Raw genomic sequence first — 19826 nt, forward strand, 5'->3', positions numbered from 1 at the left:
TTGTCGCGCGATTTATTTTTACTTTCCATGTGCCCCGAATACTAGTGTTGTAAGCTAATCAGCGGTCCGTGCTAGCTTCTTTCAAGCTACAAACACATTCGATTAGCATGAAAACATGTCCCAGAGAGTGACAGAGTGGGTACACATCTGTTATTAACCTCTAGGTTCGTTTTGCACCGGAATTGTCCTTTAACAACAGTAACGTCACAAAATGCACTACCCATTTTTCGCCACTAGGCGACTCACTCACACCACCAATGATGCACAGTAGCCTGGCAAAGCAGACTCAGAACAATTAAGTTCACATTTACATTTCTCAACCAGAACACTGCAAGAAGAAGCCCATGCTGGCATGGATAACACCAACAACAGGAGTACGACTTTGGTGCATTTATTGTAGGAACACTGAGTAACTTTAATGGAGCAGTTGGGGTTTAAGTGCCCTGTTTATGGACAAATTGACAACAGTTGTTGAGAGCTGGCAGAGTCTGTTACTCTCAACACCAGCTTTATGTAACTGATTGTGCTGTTGTGACACTTTTAAGCAGGTAACCGATAAGGTTTAATGGTTTACTACCCAACCCTGCTTTTTATGCGTAAATTATTTGGATGGGATAAATTAATGTACAGAGAGTGTAACCATGGCAATTAAGGTTTAATGCACTACCATGGATGGTGCGGTCAAAGCCACACACTATGATGCAATTGTTTAAAAAAAATGACATTTAACACATTTCCACACTGCAAATGAATGACATACAATATAAAGGCATGATTATGATGGTTAAATAAGGGGCTCTATGTTACTGTAAGAAACACTGGAAACGGCCTCGGGCACCACCCTGGTCAAGGCAAAAGAACCAATTGGTGAATCAAACGTGATGTACTGGAGAGGAGTTGTTTGATGTGTTTTAATTTTTAAGAAAGACCTCTAAATTGCAAACATGAAAACCCAAATACAGCATTTAAATAATGTGGTAAAAAAGTCCAACAATTACAAATACCCTTCAAGTAGTGTATTAGTAACACTGTATTATATAGAGAATCACAAAAATTACAAGGTAGAGAAACGCTAAGATGCACACATTCAAACACAAAACAGCAAAACAATTGAATTAAAAGTGTGCAGCTCTCTTCTAATATCTGCCAATCTCGGACCAACATCTCACTAGAATAGGTGTGATTTGTTAATGGACATTTTAACAACTCATTTTTTTCCTGACCTTGAAAATAGTAAAAAATTGATTGTGTGGGTAAAGATACAGTTAATAGTACAGAAGTTAAAGGCTGTGTTTATTGTTTGCAACATCTCCTGTGGTTTTCGAAGCATTATTACTCTCTGGGTTAGTTCGGACAATGGCAGGGTCACATTGCAGGAATAGAAAAAGGCAAGTGATTTGGCAAGCTTTTTCTCGACTTTTTGTCAGACTCAACGCACAAGGATTTTTGCGGATTATTTATAAATTTACTTTGAATGACAAGCTGATACTGTGAATGGGCTCAGTACACAGCAGTCGATGAATGCAGGTCAAGGGTGGATCGTAGGAATAGCTGCACTGGGTGTGTACAATAGTCGCCCTTGAAACAAATGACAAACAAGGCTAGGAAGTCAAAAATGTAAAAATGTTTAGACTTTGCTAGAATGCATCACAAGTCTGCTTGTTTATGATAACGTGCACCAGTACATTTCACAGGCTCAAGCATCCAATGTTCTTAGGCAAAGGACTTGGATATGAATATATTGAATATCACCTCTTTACACCTTTTTGCACATATTGTATTTCCATGATAACCAGGGCAATTAGAAAATTAAGACACAGTTGATGTGAACGGTTGTAGTAAGTTTCTCCACTTTTACTCCAGTCAAAACATGTTACTATCCTTTCTTACTTTATAGGGGGTCAGCTACAGTGGAATACAAAAGCATCATAACAGATACATTACATAGGCAATTATTTACAATAGCACAATAAACTATTACTGGCTTATTTCCCCAATTCAGGAGAGTGCGACACGACCAAACTTGTTGCACATGTTGTTTGGTTTTCCAAGAACAACATGCAAGGATGGGTTGCAGTTAAACCTAATTACTTGTTTAGTTCATAATTTGCAGGGCTATTGATATGTTGATTGGCACAGAGATACACTAATGGGTGCAAGCTTAAACCTCACTTAAACACTGAAAGAAACACAGCAGCCTGTTGCACCAGCTGTGTGTATGTTTAAATGTAGCCTAGTTATAACGTAAATTATTACTAAGTTGTGATTTATGCATTACTAAAATAAAAGTGGTCTCACCACAGTGATAAGTTACAACATAAGTCTAAGTAACAATTAATAGTTGAACATGCCCCTGGTTGTGTAAATCACAGAATCATACTTATTAATGGTAGCCTAGAAATCTAGGTACCCTAGCGGCAGCAAATGTAATTTGCAGCCAGGGTCCATCTAGCAACTCTCCGTTGGCTTGCGAGCTGGAAAAACCAAACTCTAGTCAGGCCAATCACATCATGTATAGAGTCGGTGGGCGGGCTTAACATAATGACGGCAGAGTTGCGACGGTTCCTCGTGAAATCCCTGCTACTTGAAAACAAAGAATATGGCTGCTGCTGCTGGCAAACAGTGGTCTTTCGAATCGGCTTTGGCCGCGACTCTGGAAGACTTGGAGTTAAGGCAGCTACTCACGGGCCGATAATCGGCCTTTGGACAGTCTAGCGAGGTCAGTGACTCAAGTCTCTTCGGTGTGTTCCGTGCCATCGTCCATTGGAGGAGTTGTCGGCCTTCATTCTTAAAATGTACAATGTACAATTTTAGTACAATATGAGATCGTATTCTGAATGAGTCGCCATTAATGACCGGTTGATAAATCCAAATTCCGGAAGCAGCAGCCAGACCCACGTGATGCATTCGTCCTCTGCCGGTTTTCATTTTTTGGGCGACAATACAGATTAGCGCCGTCTGCTATTATGGAGACGTATTACGTGTCGTCGCTTTGGTGTGTTCCGAGGCATGTTTTTGACCAACTCGGGGAGACTGATCAGTCCAACTGCCTTTTCTGCCAACGGTCGGCTGTCTGCTTGGTCTGTAACAGCCTTTAAGCTTTTCTTTGAGAAAAGAACAAAGAACGTCACTGAAGTCATTCTTAAAAAAGGTTAGATGTGTTCGGAGTTTTGCCGACCGGATACGGCAAAAGTTTAATCTATCAACTAGTGTTGCTCTGGTTGGTTGTAGCGCTATCCTATTGCGTGCAGAGGGAATTTGAAAGACAACTGTTTATCCTGCCCCTCGGATTGAGCCCTGCCAATGCTGAGTTCCAGTCAGGCTACATTAATGGTAAAACAGCAGTAAAGCTACAAACTAATTAGTACCGGTTACCAAGCCTCTTGTGTCGACTTTACACCCTAAAGCGTCAGGTGTACTCTAGCGCGACACTGTGCGCAGGCCGTGGTAGATGACGTTTATAGTCAACGCATTGTTCTTTGCAGTATTCTCCGAAACATCAGAGGGCGTACAGACAAAATAATCTGTAAATAAGCAAGAAGTAGTAGAGAAGACGAGACCGAAAAAAAAAAAATAGGCCTATGATTGTGTCATAACCACGCGACTTTCTGTCGCATAATAGACAAATTACCGTACAGTACAGGAGAAGCTCGGAGGCAGTTTCGACTTACATTAGCTGTTTTAGTTTAATTACTAATGTTAACTAGCATTTTAGTTAGCAATAATTAGCCTGTGCCTATGTTATTTCCTAACATATACCTACACTCTCTGTCTCTGCAAGACTGGGAATGATTGAGATTTCTCTTGGCACAGCTACCAGAAGACTTACAACTTTCAGACAGGTTGCTCACGTCACATCTACGTCGTCAAGCTCAGTTGGATGCTGCGCAGTAACGCTCAGCCATCACCGGAAAAGTGCTTCTAATAGACTTCACTGGTCTCCGTTGAAAGTCTACAGCGTTGCTTTGTCCATTACTTTTACTGTCTATGGAAACAGGCTGCCTGGCAACAGTAGTAAACACATCCATGTTAAACACCGACGTACCGCGAAACATTACATTTATCTACTCTAATCATTAATATGACTGTTGTTTATCTCCAAATCGAAATGACACTCTTTCCATGAAGCCGTTTTTTAGCTTTGACAAAACGATCGCTCATGTTTTTTCCAGTGTGGTGTCTCTCTCTGACCACACATGGCTGTTTGACCCCCTGTGGTCTGTACGTGAAGAATCATACAGATGTTTGTACAGACAAACCTGCTCTTCCCAGCCGACCGTGTTGAATTGAGTGAGGTGAAGTGGAGTGGGCGCGTAGTTACAAAAATTCAGAGGTGCTTGTGACAGCTTGACGTCATTTTATGGCGCAAGCACCTCGTGCCTGGAACACCACAGCGAACATAAATTAAGCTTAACTCAGCAGAACACATACCTGGTGCAACCCAGTGGAGCCCAATGGAATGCAGATCTGACACACACACATACAAGCATACATTAAGTTAGAATAGTAAATTTGCTTATTAAAAGTTTGTAAAAAAAAGTTACTCTTCATTTGCCTGCATTATGCATGCTCCAACATTTTTCATATTCCAAAGTCATTGATCATTATTTGTATATTCTGGCCTCATATCTGTATATACAATACCTTTATCCACAGTTTGTGGAAACAGTGATGCATGCCCTCTACATCCCATGATTGATTGCATCTTTGTTGCTGACTCACTTTAAAACAGACTGTATCTTCTTATTTCATCTGAGTTGTTTTTTGCCAGAGTTAAGGTCCCCTACCTCTCCATCTCTCTAGTTTGTCTGTGTGGGAGTGAGAGCATTATGAGTGAGGAGTAGCTGGAGATCACGAGGCAGGAGGATCATAAATCTGCAGCGTTGAGATGAAATAGCTACGTGTTACTTTTGAACACCAGTGTCACATACACACACATGAAATGAGTCTTCATTTTACCTCTAAAGATTTGATTTGTATATTAAAGCCTACTTTTCTGAAGGTATCAGTCTGACCTCTGAATCTGAGCCAAGTGTCTGGAGGGTCCCTATATGACAAGAGAAGAAATCTGTTTACATGAGCTCAAGTCCCAAGGCAGGATATTAAATTGCTTATTTGAATCCTGGGTTGAAAATTGTACTGTAAGTACCTCTGAGGGCTAAAGCAGTATTAGTAAATGTTCTCCAAAGCTTTTCCAAAATTCTTCCTTTCACTGAGAGAATCAAGGTCAGCTTGTGTGTGAATTTATTCTCTGTTTATCTCTGTTATTTTAGCCAATAGTTTCTCTGAAGAAATGGTAATGGGTCTTATGGGAGCAAAGCACCTGGCATGGTAAACTAGTTGGGTTTTTTCAATGGCAATGTCTCAGTTATTTTGTTGAGTTGAAAGGTGTTTTACAGAAAGATTAATTAAACACTTTTCAAGTTATGAACAAAAGATCAAAAATGTCAGATCTCTTGAATCTTGGTCTGTGTGAGATAAAACACACTTTGCTCTTTAAACTGTATTTCATAACTAGTAGCAATTGTCTTATTAACCTTGACGTCATTTCTCTTGTGTCTCCAGTCCCAGCCAACATCTACAAGGTGTCAGAAGACATCACAGTGAATGAGGGCAGTAACGTGACACTCAGTTGTTTGGCCAGTGGCAGGCCGGACCCTGCAATCAACTGGCGGCTGCTCAACCCCTCAGGTAAGAATCATCCAATCAGTGCTCATTATCATTCATCATATCAATACAGATGTCTGTGACAGATTTTTGTCATCATCTAAATACCAGATTGTTTTTTCATTTTGTTTTTATTTTTTAAGTGAATCTGAATCTCACTGCGAGGCCTGCTATGCGTAAGACTTACGGAGGCAAAATAATTATTCAGATGTGAACAGATACAAACAGGATCATTAGCAGTACTATTACTTACAATTTGCTACAAATGTCACACTCCTTTTTCACATACTACAAAAAAATTACTCTTTACAGTGGTGGCAGGATATCCAATGTCTATTGACAATGAACATATGATCTTGGATCATAATCATCAGATTCAGACGTTATCATCAGTATCAAAGTAGTATTGTTGTCTGTACAGTGAAAACAGGAACTGCTAGCAACCAAAGCAACATCAATTTCCATGGTGTCTTTTCATCAGTCTTCACCTGATTTGTTGGCTAATGCAGGATTGACTGATGTTGGCATCTGTTATATGTATTTTGATCTCCTGGTCTGATGTTGAATCCTGGCACTGATATTGAATCCTGGCACTGTTTGCGGATTGACAGTGGGCGAGAAACTGACGAGCTGAAGTAAGGGGCCGTCTCAAAAGTTAATGCAAATTAGTCAAGATAGCGTCCGATTTTTAGATAGCCTTCTCAATTATTGAAATGACACTTCTGAGCCTCCTCCCACTGCATTCACAGCCTCCTTTTTATGTGCTGATGGGTTTCTTATTTGTTATCATAGACACTTCCAACTTTAAATTAATCTGTGCCTGCTCCAATTATGTACCCAACCTCCACTTTTTTAAGAGACATCATTGGATATGTCCCAATGCAATTCTGACTTTCTGATTTTTGATTTTCCCTGTTAAAATGTCTTCCTCAAACCATGCTTTATTTTTTTATTTATTTTCAGTATGGTTTTTTTCTATTTTGTGAGCAATAAACTCATATGAATGCGTATATATGTCCGTAGATAACACAAAAGCAGAACCTGCCCACATCTGGAAAAATCTGAATGCAGATAAAAAATATTGTTTTTTACAGTTACAGATACTAGCTTTGCATTAACTAGGGCGTGTTTATCTAACATGGGGTGAGTCTTTTATATAATGGGTTCTCATATATGATAGCCATGTTGCTGTTTGTACATGCTATCAAAGGGTGTACTGTACAGGTGGTGGTGTACATCTCTCCATATATGTGCTTTTAGAGTGGCAATACTGTGGCGATACTGTTGCTTTGGGATTTAATTTCAGTAAAAATAATGTCTCCCACCAATGATAAGCTTGTAGTGTGAAGAATGGAGATGCTTGACTTGACAACATCTCAGATTGATAACAGCCTTGTGCAGATTGAAAGCAATTCTATTTGTCTGTCTTTATCAATTACTGAATCAGTTTGTCAGCGCTCCAGACACGTCCATCAATACATCTGTTTCATGCACCTGGAAGCCGAGCAACTTGGATGGGTGTATTTGCTTCTTTTGTCTGTTTGCATTAAAGGAGAGTGATATGTTTAGCTTTATCATGTGAGCCATATCTGACTGGCTGCTTTACAGTAGTGCAAGCTAAAAGCTCTTGTGAAACTTAAGTTGAACCCTGAAGGTTCAGATGGCTCACTGTAGGTAAAGATCCTTTGCAGGTTTAAATAGCTTTGTTCCAAGAATATGGATGGAGATGTGAATATAGAGGGAAGGAAAAAGCAATGTCCAATAGTAGATTTTTCAAACTGCAATGGACTGGGGCTTACTAACTACACCGCTGCAATTTCTTCTATAAAGTAGTTATTTTTTTCCATTCTTTTTTTTTCTTTCTCTATATTTTGTTGAGAAAATAGTGGCAAGACCACCTTTGACATGCCTTTGTTCTTTACTGAAACAGTGTGAATGGTAAAACAGTGTGATAGAGGAAAAAATCCTGTCAACATCCTGGCAGGATTGGATTCTGTAATTCTACTCATAGCACATGTGCCTCCAGAGATGGGGATACCACACTTTTTGCAAACACTGGCACTGTTGTTATTTTTGTTGTTGTTTTGCGGGTGTCTTTCACCCCAGAATCCATAAGCTGGTTCGGTGTGTGGTGGAAAGATAATAATGTCTGGCAACATGTGGTCATAGCTGCTTCACGCCTTCGCCTGCCTCAGCGGTAGCGCCGCTTCACTCAGCTAGCAAGGCTCTCAACTAACCACAGATGTTCTTGAGTCCTAAAATGCCAGTCCAAGTCAAGACTTGAGTCGTTTGCTGAGAGCCAGAGTCAAGTCTCAATTCTACAGTGTGATGATCAAGCTCAAGTCTCCATGAAGCTTCAGAATTGCTAACAATATGGCCGTTTCTACAAATTTCACTGCAGATTAATTGTGTTTTTCATAGTTATAGTGGTTTCTATTGTTGTGATTACTTTAAAGCACAATACTCTTTTTGTACTCTTATTTTTCAAATGAAGCATCAATAGATAATTATGAAGAGGATGCAGTAACTGAGTACATCAAGGCCAGCAAAAGGCAAACAGGGCATACATATTAGTGGCAGCTGAAGAATGAACTTTTTAAGTTTAAGTAACGTAGCTTCTTACATCTTAGTCACATAAAACAATACAATAAATCTGATTTGCTGGTCAGCAGAGTCATCCATCTCAGCAGATGAACAAACAACTGAAGTACATTAAGCGGCCCAATGAATAGTAGCAACATTGCATCTTTTTAATAGTAACTTGTGCTAACCTGCCTCAGAAACTGGCTCAAATTAGCAACAGTCTATATATTCCACTAAAAATACATTTTCTTATGAGTAAAATACAAACAAACGATGAAGCGCTGCACATTGGGCACGCTCAATCATGAGCTATCCAGGCGCCCCTGTCTGTCATTATTAACAAGCTCATTAATACTTTGCGAATAGACTACGACTTGAGTATCAGTCACAGACTCAACACACACATATTTAGAAAAACCCCATGGGAAATGTATATTATTCCACGAGCAGCTATAAGCCAACGGTGCCAATCTCTCATCTGCCTTTAACTTTAGAGTATAGCAAGCATAACAGTTCTGCATGGACAATAGAGTGAATATGGCTGAACAATAATGTGGTATAATAATACCGTATTGAATAATAAATATGGTAGATCATTTTCCCCATTTCAATATTCAGTTGCTTAAATTAAGAGTGCCAATATATGTTGATTAATTAAGTACTTGATTGTTTATTTGTTTTGATTAATGTTTTAGGAAAAAAATGCCCAAATTCTCTGCTGTGAATATTGTCTGGCTTCTTTTGTCTTTCATGATAAAACTGTGAATATGTTTGGGATTTGGGACTGTTGGTCAGACAAAACAAGTCCTTTTAAAGATGGACTCAGGGAAATTCTGATGGGTTATTTTCACCATTTTTGACTATTGATAAATCAGACAATTAATCAGTAATTGTTGCAGCCAAAGCAGCACAAGCTTATATAACCACAGTGTTACCAGTCCCACAGACTAAAAACATCACTGCAGTGAATATACATAAGTCTAACTCCAGCAGCTACCAAGTATATTAAACCAAACAGGTAGTGCCATGGTTTGATTATATTTTCAAATATTGCAAAACTCAAAACGTAATTACACACACACACACACACACACACACACACACACACACACACACACACACACACACATATGCCAAAGGGGAGGTTAAATGAGTAAGTAAAGAAAGTTTTAAATCAAACTGACGAAACTGTAAAACTCCAGAACAATAACAACCTAGAAAGTCAAAGTCATCAAACTGCAGACTGCAACAAGTCAGCTCTTAGATATGTCTGTTGAAAGGTTTTCTCTGTTTCTCAGGTCCTCAGAAGTGAAAACCTAGAGCAATCCCATACAATTCATATAATCTATGTGACAAATGATGCCTCCAATGCTGGAGTTAAATGTTATCAGCCAACTGTCTAAATTGGTATTCCATCCCAGGATTTGTTTATTAGATAGTTAATAGCATGGTTTCTCAGGGTGCCCACATTGATTACAGCCGTCATCTGGTTCTACGGGGCCATCCAAGCTGAAACTGCTCATTCTCAAATCTGCACAATCTTATTTCTCTGCTATTGTTGCCTCCTTTACTCAGTTATCACAAAGCTAATTAGATTATAACTAAATAGCATGCTGGATGGATTGAAAGATAAACAGAAAGAGCCTTTTCAGTTCTGGGGAGATGTGTATATATTCATAATTAGACTCCATCAAAGAGACTGTTTGTGTCATTATTGCTTGCACGTCACTGAGCTACATTTGTATTTAAGGGATTGCAGGATGGAATTGAATTGAATTTAAACACTGTTTACTAATAGAGCAGGTCTGACACAGAGCTTTTGGAACCTGCTGTGTTGAGACTGCCATCAGATGAAATGTGGAATACTGTGGCTGGGTAAATACTGTATTATAACCCTTTGAGCATGATAAAAGATGACAAAAAGGCAGGAGATACTTTGTTATGAGGGACATGGACTTCTGTGGGCAGAGCAAACAAGGTGCTCATTAAAGTGGTATATGCACCAGTTCACCCAAAGGATTTTATTTGTTGTTTGGCTTACATTGACAAAGCAGATTACCACAATCACAAATAATAGCCTGAATGAAACTGGGTGTGATTATTAACCCTTTCTTTCATACGCTCACAGGGGAATTCACAAAAGCCTTGCGCGGCTTTTGCAGCTGCTAAACCTGCACCATTAATTCTCAAAGCACCCGCAAAGGGTAAGATTCACCCCAAACTGCGCTGCCAAGCACATAGTGTCTCAGTGCTCCTGTGCTATTTGCACATATTTAAATTAGGTAATATGCAGACATTTGGTGCATAATTGGCTCCTGAGCCTCATTGCAAAAACAGTCCAATTCACACAGATCAGCGCTAATAGCCACGCGCAGTTACAGTGAAATTATTAGCGTCTTAGAGGTACACTGTGTAGTGTTTTAAGTATTTTGTTAGCTAAAATCAATGTCTTCATTCATAAATATGTCCTCATTGGTGTAAAATTACCTCTGCCAATGATCTGACTTATCCTCGTAAGTGAAGAATTTCTTATCTGTATTTACATTGGATGGGCAAGTCCAAGGAGGCTTCCGTGTCGTTCCGTCATTTTGAAAAACTATAATCACTGAGAGGGACATAAAGCACTAGACTACCTGTCTAGTTAATCCAAAAAGCGTTTTCATTCAGAGCCAGCGTCAAGTGACTAAAACCAGCTTAAACGGAGAAGGAGATCAGTGAGAGGTGCTTGTCACTGCCCCGGCAAATTTGAAAGTCTGCACTGCACTTTAGTTCATAATGGAGGATCATACTTATGCCGAGCCACAGGAGAAGGAATCCTCGTCGCCAAAAAAGCTAAAATTGGAAGACATGTTGTCATAGCTTCTTGGTACATAACGGCTACCGTAGTTGCAACACGCATTTGAAAAAGCGAGGCGCTAGAGAGCACTATTTGTTTGAATTTAAAATACAATTTCACCGCTAGATGGGAGAAATTCCTACACAGTCTACCTTTAAGAGAGTTGGAGGGGATGAAGCACATTTAAAAGGGGTGTCCTTTGCTTCAAATCATGTCATCTTTTTTACAGTCTGAAGGTGTGCCTTTGAAAACACTAACAACACTGACAGAGTGATATTAAATCCCAAATACGGTTTCTCTAAATTCCTTGCCTTAAGTTTTGAGGAATGTGCCTGCTCCCTGAATTTTTCTCTCTGCCATTGTTCTGCCTACTGTGTTCTTGGCAGAAAGGCAACATTTGTAATTTCCCAGATGGATATTTGCAATCAAGCGCAACAAAATGGCAATTTGCACTCAGCTGCAAAACTTTGTGGGCGCTGTAATATCATTTGCGCAATATCTTTTGTGAATCTGCAAGTGATGCGCAATTAATGGTGTTATCAGCAGTAACAATCTATTCCTTGTGGATTTGCCCCTCAGTGTACAACATATTAAGTGGCCATTATCTTGAGTTGCATATTTTTTTTAGTTTCAGCAGGTGCACCATGCTCACATGGAAGTGACAAAGCCCTCTAGTAATATTGATAATTATGACGGGAGCAAAAGAGGAAGTGAGGTGACATTATTATAGAGCAACAAAGTATGTTTAGGGAGGAGGTTGGTACAATTAATCACTTTGACACAGGGAACCGCTGTTTGTTTCCCGCTTCAAACCATCAGTCAACTTTAGTCTATTTTAACCAAGTGTTTATTATTGTAACCATGTCGACAAAGGTCCCTTGACCTTAACAAAGTAGTCATTTTATCCCTAACCACGATGTTTTCCTAACCTTTGTAATGGTTTGGGAAGGCACAGATAAATGATGCCATCCTGCCAATTGGGGCTTATATGTCTGCTTTTAAGGGCAGTTCCAAATGATTTATCTTTTAATTTAATTTAAAGGCTAGTTGTTTTTGCAGTTTTATCTAAGTCCAAACGTCCACTAACTCATCTCCTTGTGTCTGATGAGAAGATAGTCATTCATTAATCAATAAGCATTAATGGATTTTACCTGAATTCCCCTCATCAATGTAATTCATCAAGAAAATACATGTTGCTATCATTTTATACTTTCACTGTATGCATAGAATTTGTAAAAGGATCGACTGATATCAGCTCCATTAAGTTAATCATGAAACCAGGACAAACATAACCAACACATCCATCATGTGTCTCACTACATGGCTGTCTCATTAAATAGGTTCTTTGACACATCCACCGAAGGCAGCAAGGGAGACTTTGAAGATCTGAGGCGGACACAGTGTCTGATATTGTCCGCAGAAGCAGTGTGACATCTGTTTTACCTGTAAGAGACAGTGGGCAATGCTCTATGTAGCGTGCGATCTTGTAGTTCTTGTACTTTTTATCAAAACACTTTTTGTTCAGCTTCTGCTGGAGCACTGCTGTCAATATTGGCTGTATAGCTCATTGCTCCGACTTGTGAGGCAAATTATCAATAGAACACAGAGGGAGGGGGAGAAGAGCAGAGATGAGGGTTTATTGAATGGGATGGAAGGGAAGGAAAGAAGATGGAAGAAAAGAGTGTGGAAAATTACAGTATATGAGCGTGAATGCACATACAGTACATGTGCACACCTCCAGTGTCTGCGCGACATGCATGTGCTAAGACATGCAAGCATGTTGGTGTGGATCTCTTTAGCTGGCTGGTTCCCAGCTTGAGACTACTCCTGTTTTATTTATTTTACTCCCCCAGATTAGTTGCTGAAGGTGATAGACTGGAACTCCTGGGTGGTTGCAGGTCAGGAAAATGGCAGCACCCCGTCGTGAGGGGGGAAATGGAGCAACTGGTTAAGCAAGGAATCCTTCACTGCACACCTCCCAGACCAACCAAAATAGTAGCGGTCAGTCAAGTATGAAAAATACATGCCCTCTGGCTGCCTCTGGTATTCCATGATACAATGAGGACCCGTGCAGAGCTGAAAAAGAGGAGGAATTGATGGATGTTATGCTATCCTCAGGGAAGGAGGGACGGAGAGAGGAAAATAATTTAAAAGACAAGGGAGGACGGCAGGAGATGGAGAGAAGGAAAAAAACAGAACAGTGTTTTAGTATGCAAATGGCCAGTTTCATTGCATGTTCAATCATTCTTATCATTAGTTATAGTAACTCCAGTGGTTAATTAATGTTCAATTATGAATTTGAGGTCCTCTCACCTCTCTGGTGTAATAGAGTTTGTCAGTCATTTAACACTGCAGGGAGGACAACCGCAGTGAACCTGGGATCCACTCAAGCAAAGACACACACATCTGGACATCTGAGGAGCTTGCAGTGAAAGTAGCAAGACGCTGATGATTTAGATTCAAATCATGACGATTTCTTGATGTATTTACGATGCTGCACCCTGGCGGCTAAATGGACGAATGGCTGTGAATAGTGTCCTGGAACCAAAATATCAACACCTATTACCTGTCCATCAGCATTCATGCTTACTGTCACAATGTCCTTGAGCAACACACTGAACACTGAAGGTCTTCTGGATAATAGTCAGCTTACTGTAAATGGTAAGCTATGAATCTATCACACAAACAGTTTCATTGCAACAAAGACTTCTGTCCAAATAAATTGATTTGGACCGCAGCCCACGTGCCTACGTTATATGATCCGGCTGAATATTGAAGTCATAACCCTTTTATAACAGTGCTTGGCAGGGCTGCCTTTTAGAGGTTTGATGCTGAGTGCCCTTGACATCCCTCCTACGCCGGCCTCAGCTGTGTGTCGGCCATGCTATAAGACCGGGCTCAGGAAAGTCTCCCCAGGACTGTCACCTTGTCTGGAAAGCTCTCTCCCTGTTCCTCTCTGCCACTCTTTGTCTATCCATCTTCAGCTGTCGCTGTCTGTCTTCCTCTCCCTCATTTTCACTCTCATTGTCTCCCCCTCTTTCCATCATCCTCCCATCTCTTCGGCAGAGTATGACAGTCACTTCAATTGTCCTTTCTGCACTTCATCTCGCTGTCTTGGGAGAGCCATGGAGGAAGAGAACACACACATGCACGCACACATATCTCTGACTCTCAGGAGGGGGTGGAGCAGGTAAGAGTGCAGATACATAGGTGCCTCAGTAGTGTAACTCCCATGCAGTAGGAGTGGGTGAGAAGACTAGGCAGGAGATGAACACACATACATATACACACACACACACACACGCACACCATCGTGTGACAATCTTGTCAGCGACAGAAAGTAGCTGACAATCCTGCTGATTACAGGAGTGAAGTGTAAGGTGGTGACAGGTCCTTGTCAGACTAACCTAGGTTAACCCTCCCACTCCTTGTCTCCAGGTGTGTGTGGGTGTGGGTGGGTGGGTGTGTGTGTGTGTGCGTGTGCGTGTGTGTGTGTGTGTGTGTGTGTGTGTGTGTGTGTGTGTGTGTGTGTGTACTTGATTTTCAGCCCTTTGGGAAACAAAAGAAGACAGCTGCTCATCCGTCTCTCAGCAGGTCTCAGATCTGCTGACTGTCACTGTTCCCCTGTTTGTTTCCAATCAGCATAATCAGCAGCTGGTCTGAAATCAGTCTGCTGTCACATGGTGCACAGAACATCATGAGCACAGCTTGCCCTGTGTCTGCCCAGCCTCATTAGGTGTAGTCACCGCTGGGCTGGCTGAACACTGGAGCTCACACTTGTTTAAAGTCACAACTGTATAGAAACTCAGCACTTTTTGTTCCAGTCCATAAACACTTTTTCGAGAGATCCTCAGAGTTGCACAGCCCTTTTGGGAGGCAGTAGCCAAAAGGAGAAGCAAACTTGTGATTTGAAGGTTTCTGGTTTGAATCCCTGCCCAAGGCAAGGAGATAGGAGCAGGGGAGTAGAATGGAGACACATAGTCTTCTTTCTATTTTACCTTCTCTTCACATGCCCTTGAGCAAGCCCTTCTAAGAAGACTGGGATGAAATAATGTGCCCATACTGTGCAGCTCCCGTGCAAAGATAGGTGACAGGAAAAAACTAACTAAATAATTTAATGGAGAGATGTAACGAAGGCTTCCAAACTGGGTGAATAATATGCCATGGCCTTACCAGAACTTAACCTAAGTGATCATGGGAGTGATGTGTTAGACAGTGAATAATGTCCATCTCTCCAGTAGTGTTGTAGAATCTATACCAAGGATGACCAAATCTGTTCTAAAAGCTCCTGATGTAGCAACATCTTAACTAATGCTGTATTTACAAAATCACAGAAGGTAGCTTTTGTACGTGCCTCCTCCATTATAATATATATGGTGTGTTATAACAGCCTTGTACTGCAGTTAATGTAACTATCCACTAACAATCATCATCATAAATATCAGTCTATATTGTAGCCTGTATGTCTTTGAGAAGGTATTTCTGCCTGGTAGCCTAAATAGAATAGATAGAAAGAGACTATAAAACTTACAAATTCGAAGAAACTAACATTATTGCAAATTGCAAATTGTCAATAAAGTTAGCTGAAGACACTGTTGGTTTTTCTTTAATTCTAACCATCGCCCCCAGCAGTTTGTGGGCACTATAACCCTAATTCCCTAATTAGGACATTGTGTTAATAGGTATTTTTTCTACTTATGTTGTACAAAGGAGTATGTAGACTACTGCTGGGAAAAGTAAATCTGATAGTTGGAAAATAAACAAGAAAGAAGATACAATGTTCTGAGAATAAAGTTATGATCTTGAGCAAAAAAAGCCATTGCAACATTTTTGCAAAAGAAAGTCCTAAGAATAAATAAGTAATGTTTATAATAGTTTTGCTTAATTACAACTTACAACAAATATGACAAGAAAAATGTTTAAGGGAAAAAATCTACGTATTTCAAAATAACCTTAAACAGTGTGGGTGTATAAGTAATTAAAGAAACTCCCGCACACTTACTATCTTGCAAAATGCCAGATGAAGTGTTGGATGAAGGTCTTGCGCAGAAACGTGGCATATAAATGTGTTTTTGCAAGATGGACAGTAGGCCTGCACGTTATTGGAAAAAACTTACATTGCGATATTTTTTCCCCTTGCGATATATATATTGCGATATGAAAAAAAGACAAATTTTTACAAGAGGACATAAATAGCCCTATTTAGAAATACTAAATCATTCTCAACTACCGGGGTGATTTTGTAGGAGTGCATCTACATAGAAAATAAAAAATGAAAAAAGGAAATGTTCTTATGTGAACCAGTCTTTGTTGAACTTTAATGCTTTACAAAAAACCAAAGCACGTAGCGCTGTGATTACTCTTCTGAAGTGATTTTGGAGAGGAAATTAGGAAGAAATACACTGGTTGACTGACATGACACCATTGTATTCATATAATATCAATCTAAGCTAAAGTGAATATTAATAATGCATGTTGCTTCTCTAAATGTCAGGTTGTGGTCGACTAGCAGGGCCAGCTTTGGTTGTTTGATAAATTGATTAAAATACTGTGTATCCAAGAGCACTTAAATCAGTGTAAATGACGTTATATCAGAAACAGACTGCTGTTGTAGATTAGTGTTACGTTTCCAGCATCGCAGCTCCGAACCATAACGTTAGTTGGGACAGACGCCTTGTTTCTTTAGGCTAACTATGTTAGCTTTAGCCTGGCTGGTAGCAGCTTTCTGCGGTGAAAAATGGTCGGGAGATGTCGTGATAACTTGAATTAATCAGGTGATTTAGTTTGTCTTTGCAGCAAACATAAAACACTGACTACTGTAGCTTCACTACCCATGGAAAAGCATGTGCAACACTGTGTCAGCGGCAGCTGCCACTTACGGTACTTTTCTACACACGGGAGAGCCTCACTTCCCGTAACAACCCCCCCTCCCCCATCGGACTAACGTTACGTCACATGACCACCTGTCTCAAAGGGGAAGGGTCGGCCGGTAACTGACTATCGCGCATGCGCACATCGCGATGTAGACGATGAAACTAAATATCGTGCAGCCCTAATAGACAGTGTGCGGGAGTTTGTTTGTCCCTCTTTTTTTACCTGTCTCATGTATCTCATCTCTGTATTATATAAGTAAGCATAAAATGTGTTATCATAATATAATTACTTTTTTGTCTCGTGTAATTGTGACTTAGTGCCATACCATTCTGTAAAATTATGAATTGATTTTCTTGAGAGTAACATTTCACTTAATAATTTCTCAAACTCGTACAACATTTTTCATCATCTCAGATTTTGTGTTTCCCAAGAATGGTCCTAATATCTCCTAATATGGGAACTGAAACGGGGCAGTGCGCCCAAGTAGAACCTATGTATGGGAAACACTGCTTACTAGATGCAATGTAGTTAAGTTCTGACATGAAGAACGATATTAAAATGTTTGATGCTATCATGTGTGTCTTTGCATGCACACGTGTTTGTGTGTGCATCACAGAGAAAGGAGAGAAACAGTATACGAAAGGTAAGCAGCCATAGTCTATGCCTGACCTTGCTATCCTTGCTTAACATAAAGCCTCTTCTCCCGTGGCAAACACAAGCCCATTGAATCTATCCAGACAGTAATGAGAAGTCTTCCCACAACAATAGGCTAGATCCACTTATCAGCCAAGTGTAAGAGAAAGCGAACAACCCAGCTACCCTTCATGGGAATTCAATCACTAAACCCTATTCTGTTTTATCAACAATTAATCTCCTTATAAAGCCTCAGAATTGAATAGGCCAAACAACAGTATAAAGTGTCATACAATGAACAAGAAACTACACCAAAGTTGCCTCAAAAAACAACAAAGGCATGTGAGGAGTCGAAGAAGGAGAGAGTGGGAAATGAGATAGAGAGAGCAATGACAGCGTTGAGAAAAACAGACTGCTGCATCGCTCCGCTGTGCGTATCATTTCTTCAGCTCAGGAAGCGGCAAATAAACAGCCGTCTTGTTTATGGCTCGAACACCTGTGTTATTTCTGCACCGCCAGCAGCAGTGGCAGCAAATGGCTTGTGAATAGAAGTGGAAGTTCTCCTTTTGTCCCCAGACTGCTGAAAAGATATTGTTCATGTTGGATTTCTTCTCAGATATACAGCATTGCTGCCAATTGTAATAAGACATTAGAATGTAGGCAATATAACAGAACATTAACAAGATAGGTCTCACAAGGATATTTTTGTTGCTTTCATTACAAACGATTTAAGACATTTGAGGTTGCAAGTGATTTGATTTGATTGTTGTCAAATTATATTTGTCATTTAAAACCAACCCCTGTCACAGTGAAATCACGTGCATTCGAACTTTGAGTGCAGTATCCCTTTACAACACTCCCTTATAGCTAAACGACAGAATACTGTAGGGCAATTTCTAATGACTCCCACATAACAACAAATATGAGCGTTGTATTTAACGCTGTGATACGGCCACACATTTTGAACAAGTGACTGTAACACGTGTTGTGATCACAAAGGCAGTTTTTATCACGTGACATTTATATTTAAGGTAATGGTCGCACTTTTAAATACGTAGTTAATGTTGTAAAACAGAACTAGTTAAGTTTTGGCAACAAAAATTAGGTAGTTAGGGTTGGTAAAACATCAGGGATTAGCTTAAAGTAAGTCACGTACAGTGGTGGAAGAAGTAGTCAGATCCTTTACTTGAGTAAAAGTACCAGTACCACACTGTAAAAATGCACTGTCACAAGTAAAGGTCCTGCATTGAAAATGTTACTTAAAGGGGTGATAGAATTATTATATAGGGTATTTCACACTGTTCCTTAAGGTCTCCTACTAAGGTATGTAACATTGGTTGGGTTGAAAATGGCCCGGGTGTTCTATGGGCCCCAATGCAACCCTGTTAAAAAGCCCTGGATGAAAAGAGAGGATTTCTCCCTTATATGGTCTGCTCATGAATATTTAGATGAGCTGTGCACTGATTGGTTGGTTGAATTGTGTGTGTGCACACACACGCACACACACACACACAGCCCCTCCCCTCCGTGCCGCTCCGTGCACACCACATCAAACGCACTGCACAGAAATTTTATACATTGTTCGTCTGCCATTTCATTACTAAATTCACTTCTGAGACTTTTTTGTATAGCTCAAATATGTGCCTGTTACGAAAATGTATGGCTAATTGAAAATTTAGTCTGACTGTGTCAGAGTTCAGGAGCTCCACAGAGCTCCGTCACGGCCGGCAGCCCGCGGCGCTTCATACCCAGTGCCAAGTCACCGTTTCTGGGTTACTGGACTACCAAATGCCGCTGCCCTGACGGAGCTCCACAGCCGGCAGCTTGCTGCTCTCCCTCCCTTCTTCCTGCTAAATGGCCGGTGTGTGTGAGTAAGAGCGCGGTCAGTGAGCTTGTTACGCCCGCAATCTCTTGTGCAGCATTATAACTTTGAAAAACCACAGTTTCCAGTTAATCTTATAATGGATATGTGTGTTGAGTTATTTAAACAAACGATCGGGGAAATTGTCCGCGAGTCTCCTGATAGAGCTCCAGCCAGCTCACAGCGGGTCTGTGAAGGTGGACAGGCCGACCGGCAAGCCACCAACCCCAGCAGGCACCGGCCGGCTGTCACGTCAGACTGTGGAGCTTGTGAAGTCCGACACAGTCAGACCAAATTTGCAATTAGCCATACATTTTCATAAAATGGCCCATATTTGAGCTCTACATAGTTGATTTCTCGCATAAAAAAAGT

The 19826-nt window shown here is 40.5% G+C and overlaps 1 protein-coding gene across 2 annotated transcripts in view; it reads left to right on the forward strand.

Moving 5' to 3' along the window:
* The window catches only part of lsamp (limbic system associated membrane protein), a 450071-nt gene that overhangs the window by 407039 nt on the left and 23206 nt on the right, over positions 1 to 19826 (forward strand). For both annotated transcript variants that reach the window (XM_078246655.1, XM_078246654.1), the window contains one exon: positions 5566 to 5691. In XM_078246655.1, coding sequence (XP_078102781.1) covers positions 5566 to 5691 — 126 coding nt within the window. The remainder of the gene's footprint in view (positions 1 to 5565; positions 5692 to 19826) is intronic.

The sequence above is a fragment of the Sander vitreus genome, chromosome 3 (genome assembly GCF_031162955.1).
Source record: "Sander vitreus isolate 19-12246 chromosome 3, sanVit1, whole genome shotgun sequence".
NCBI classification, from domain to species: Eukaryota; Metazoa; Chordata; class Actinopteri; order Perciformes; family Percidae; genus Sander; species Sander vitreus.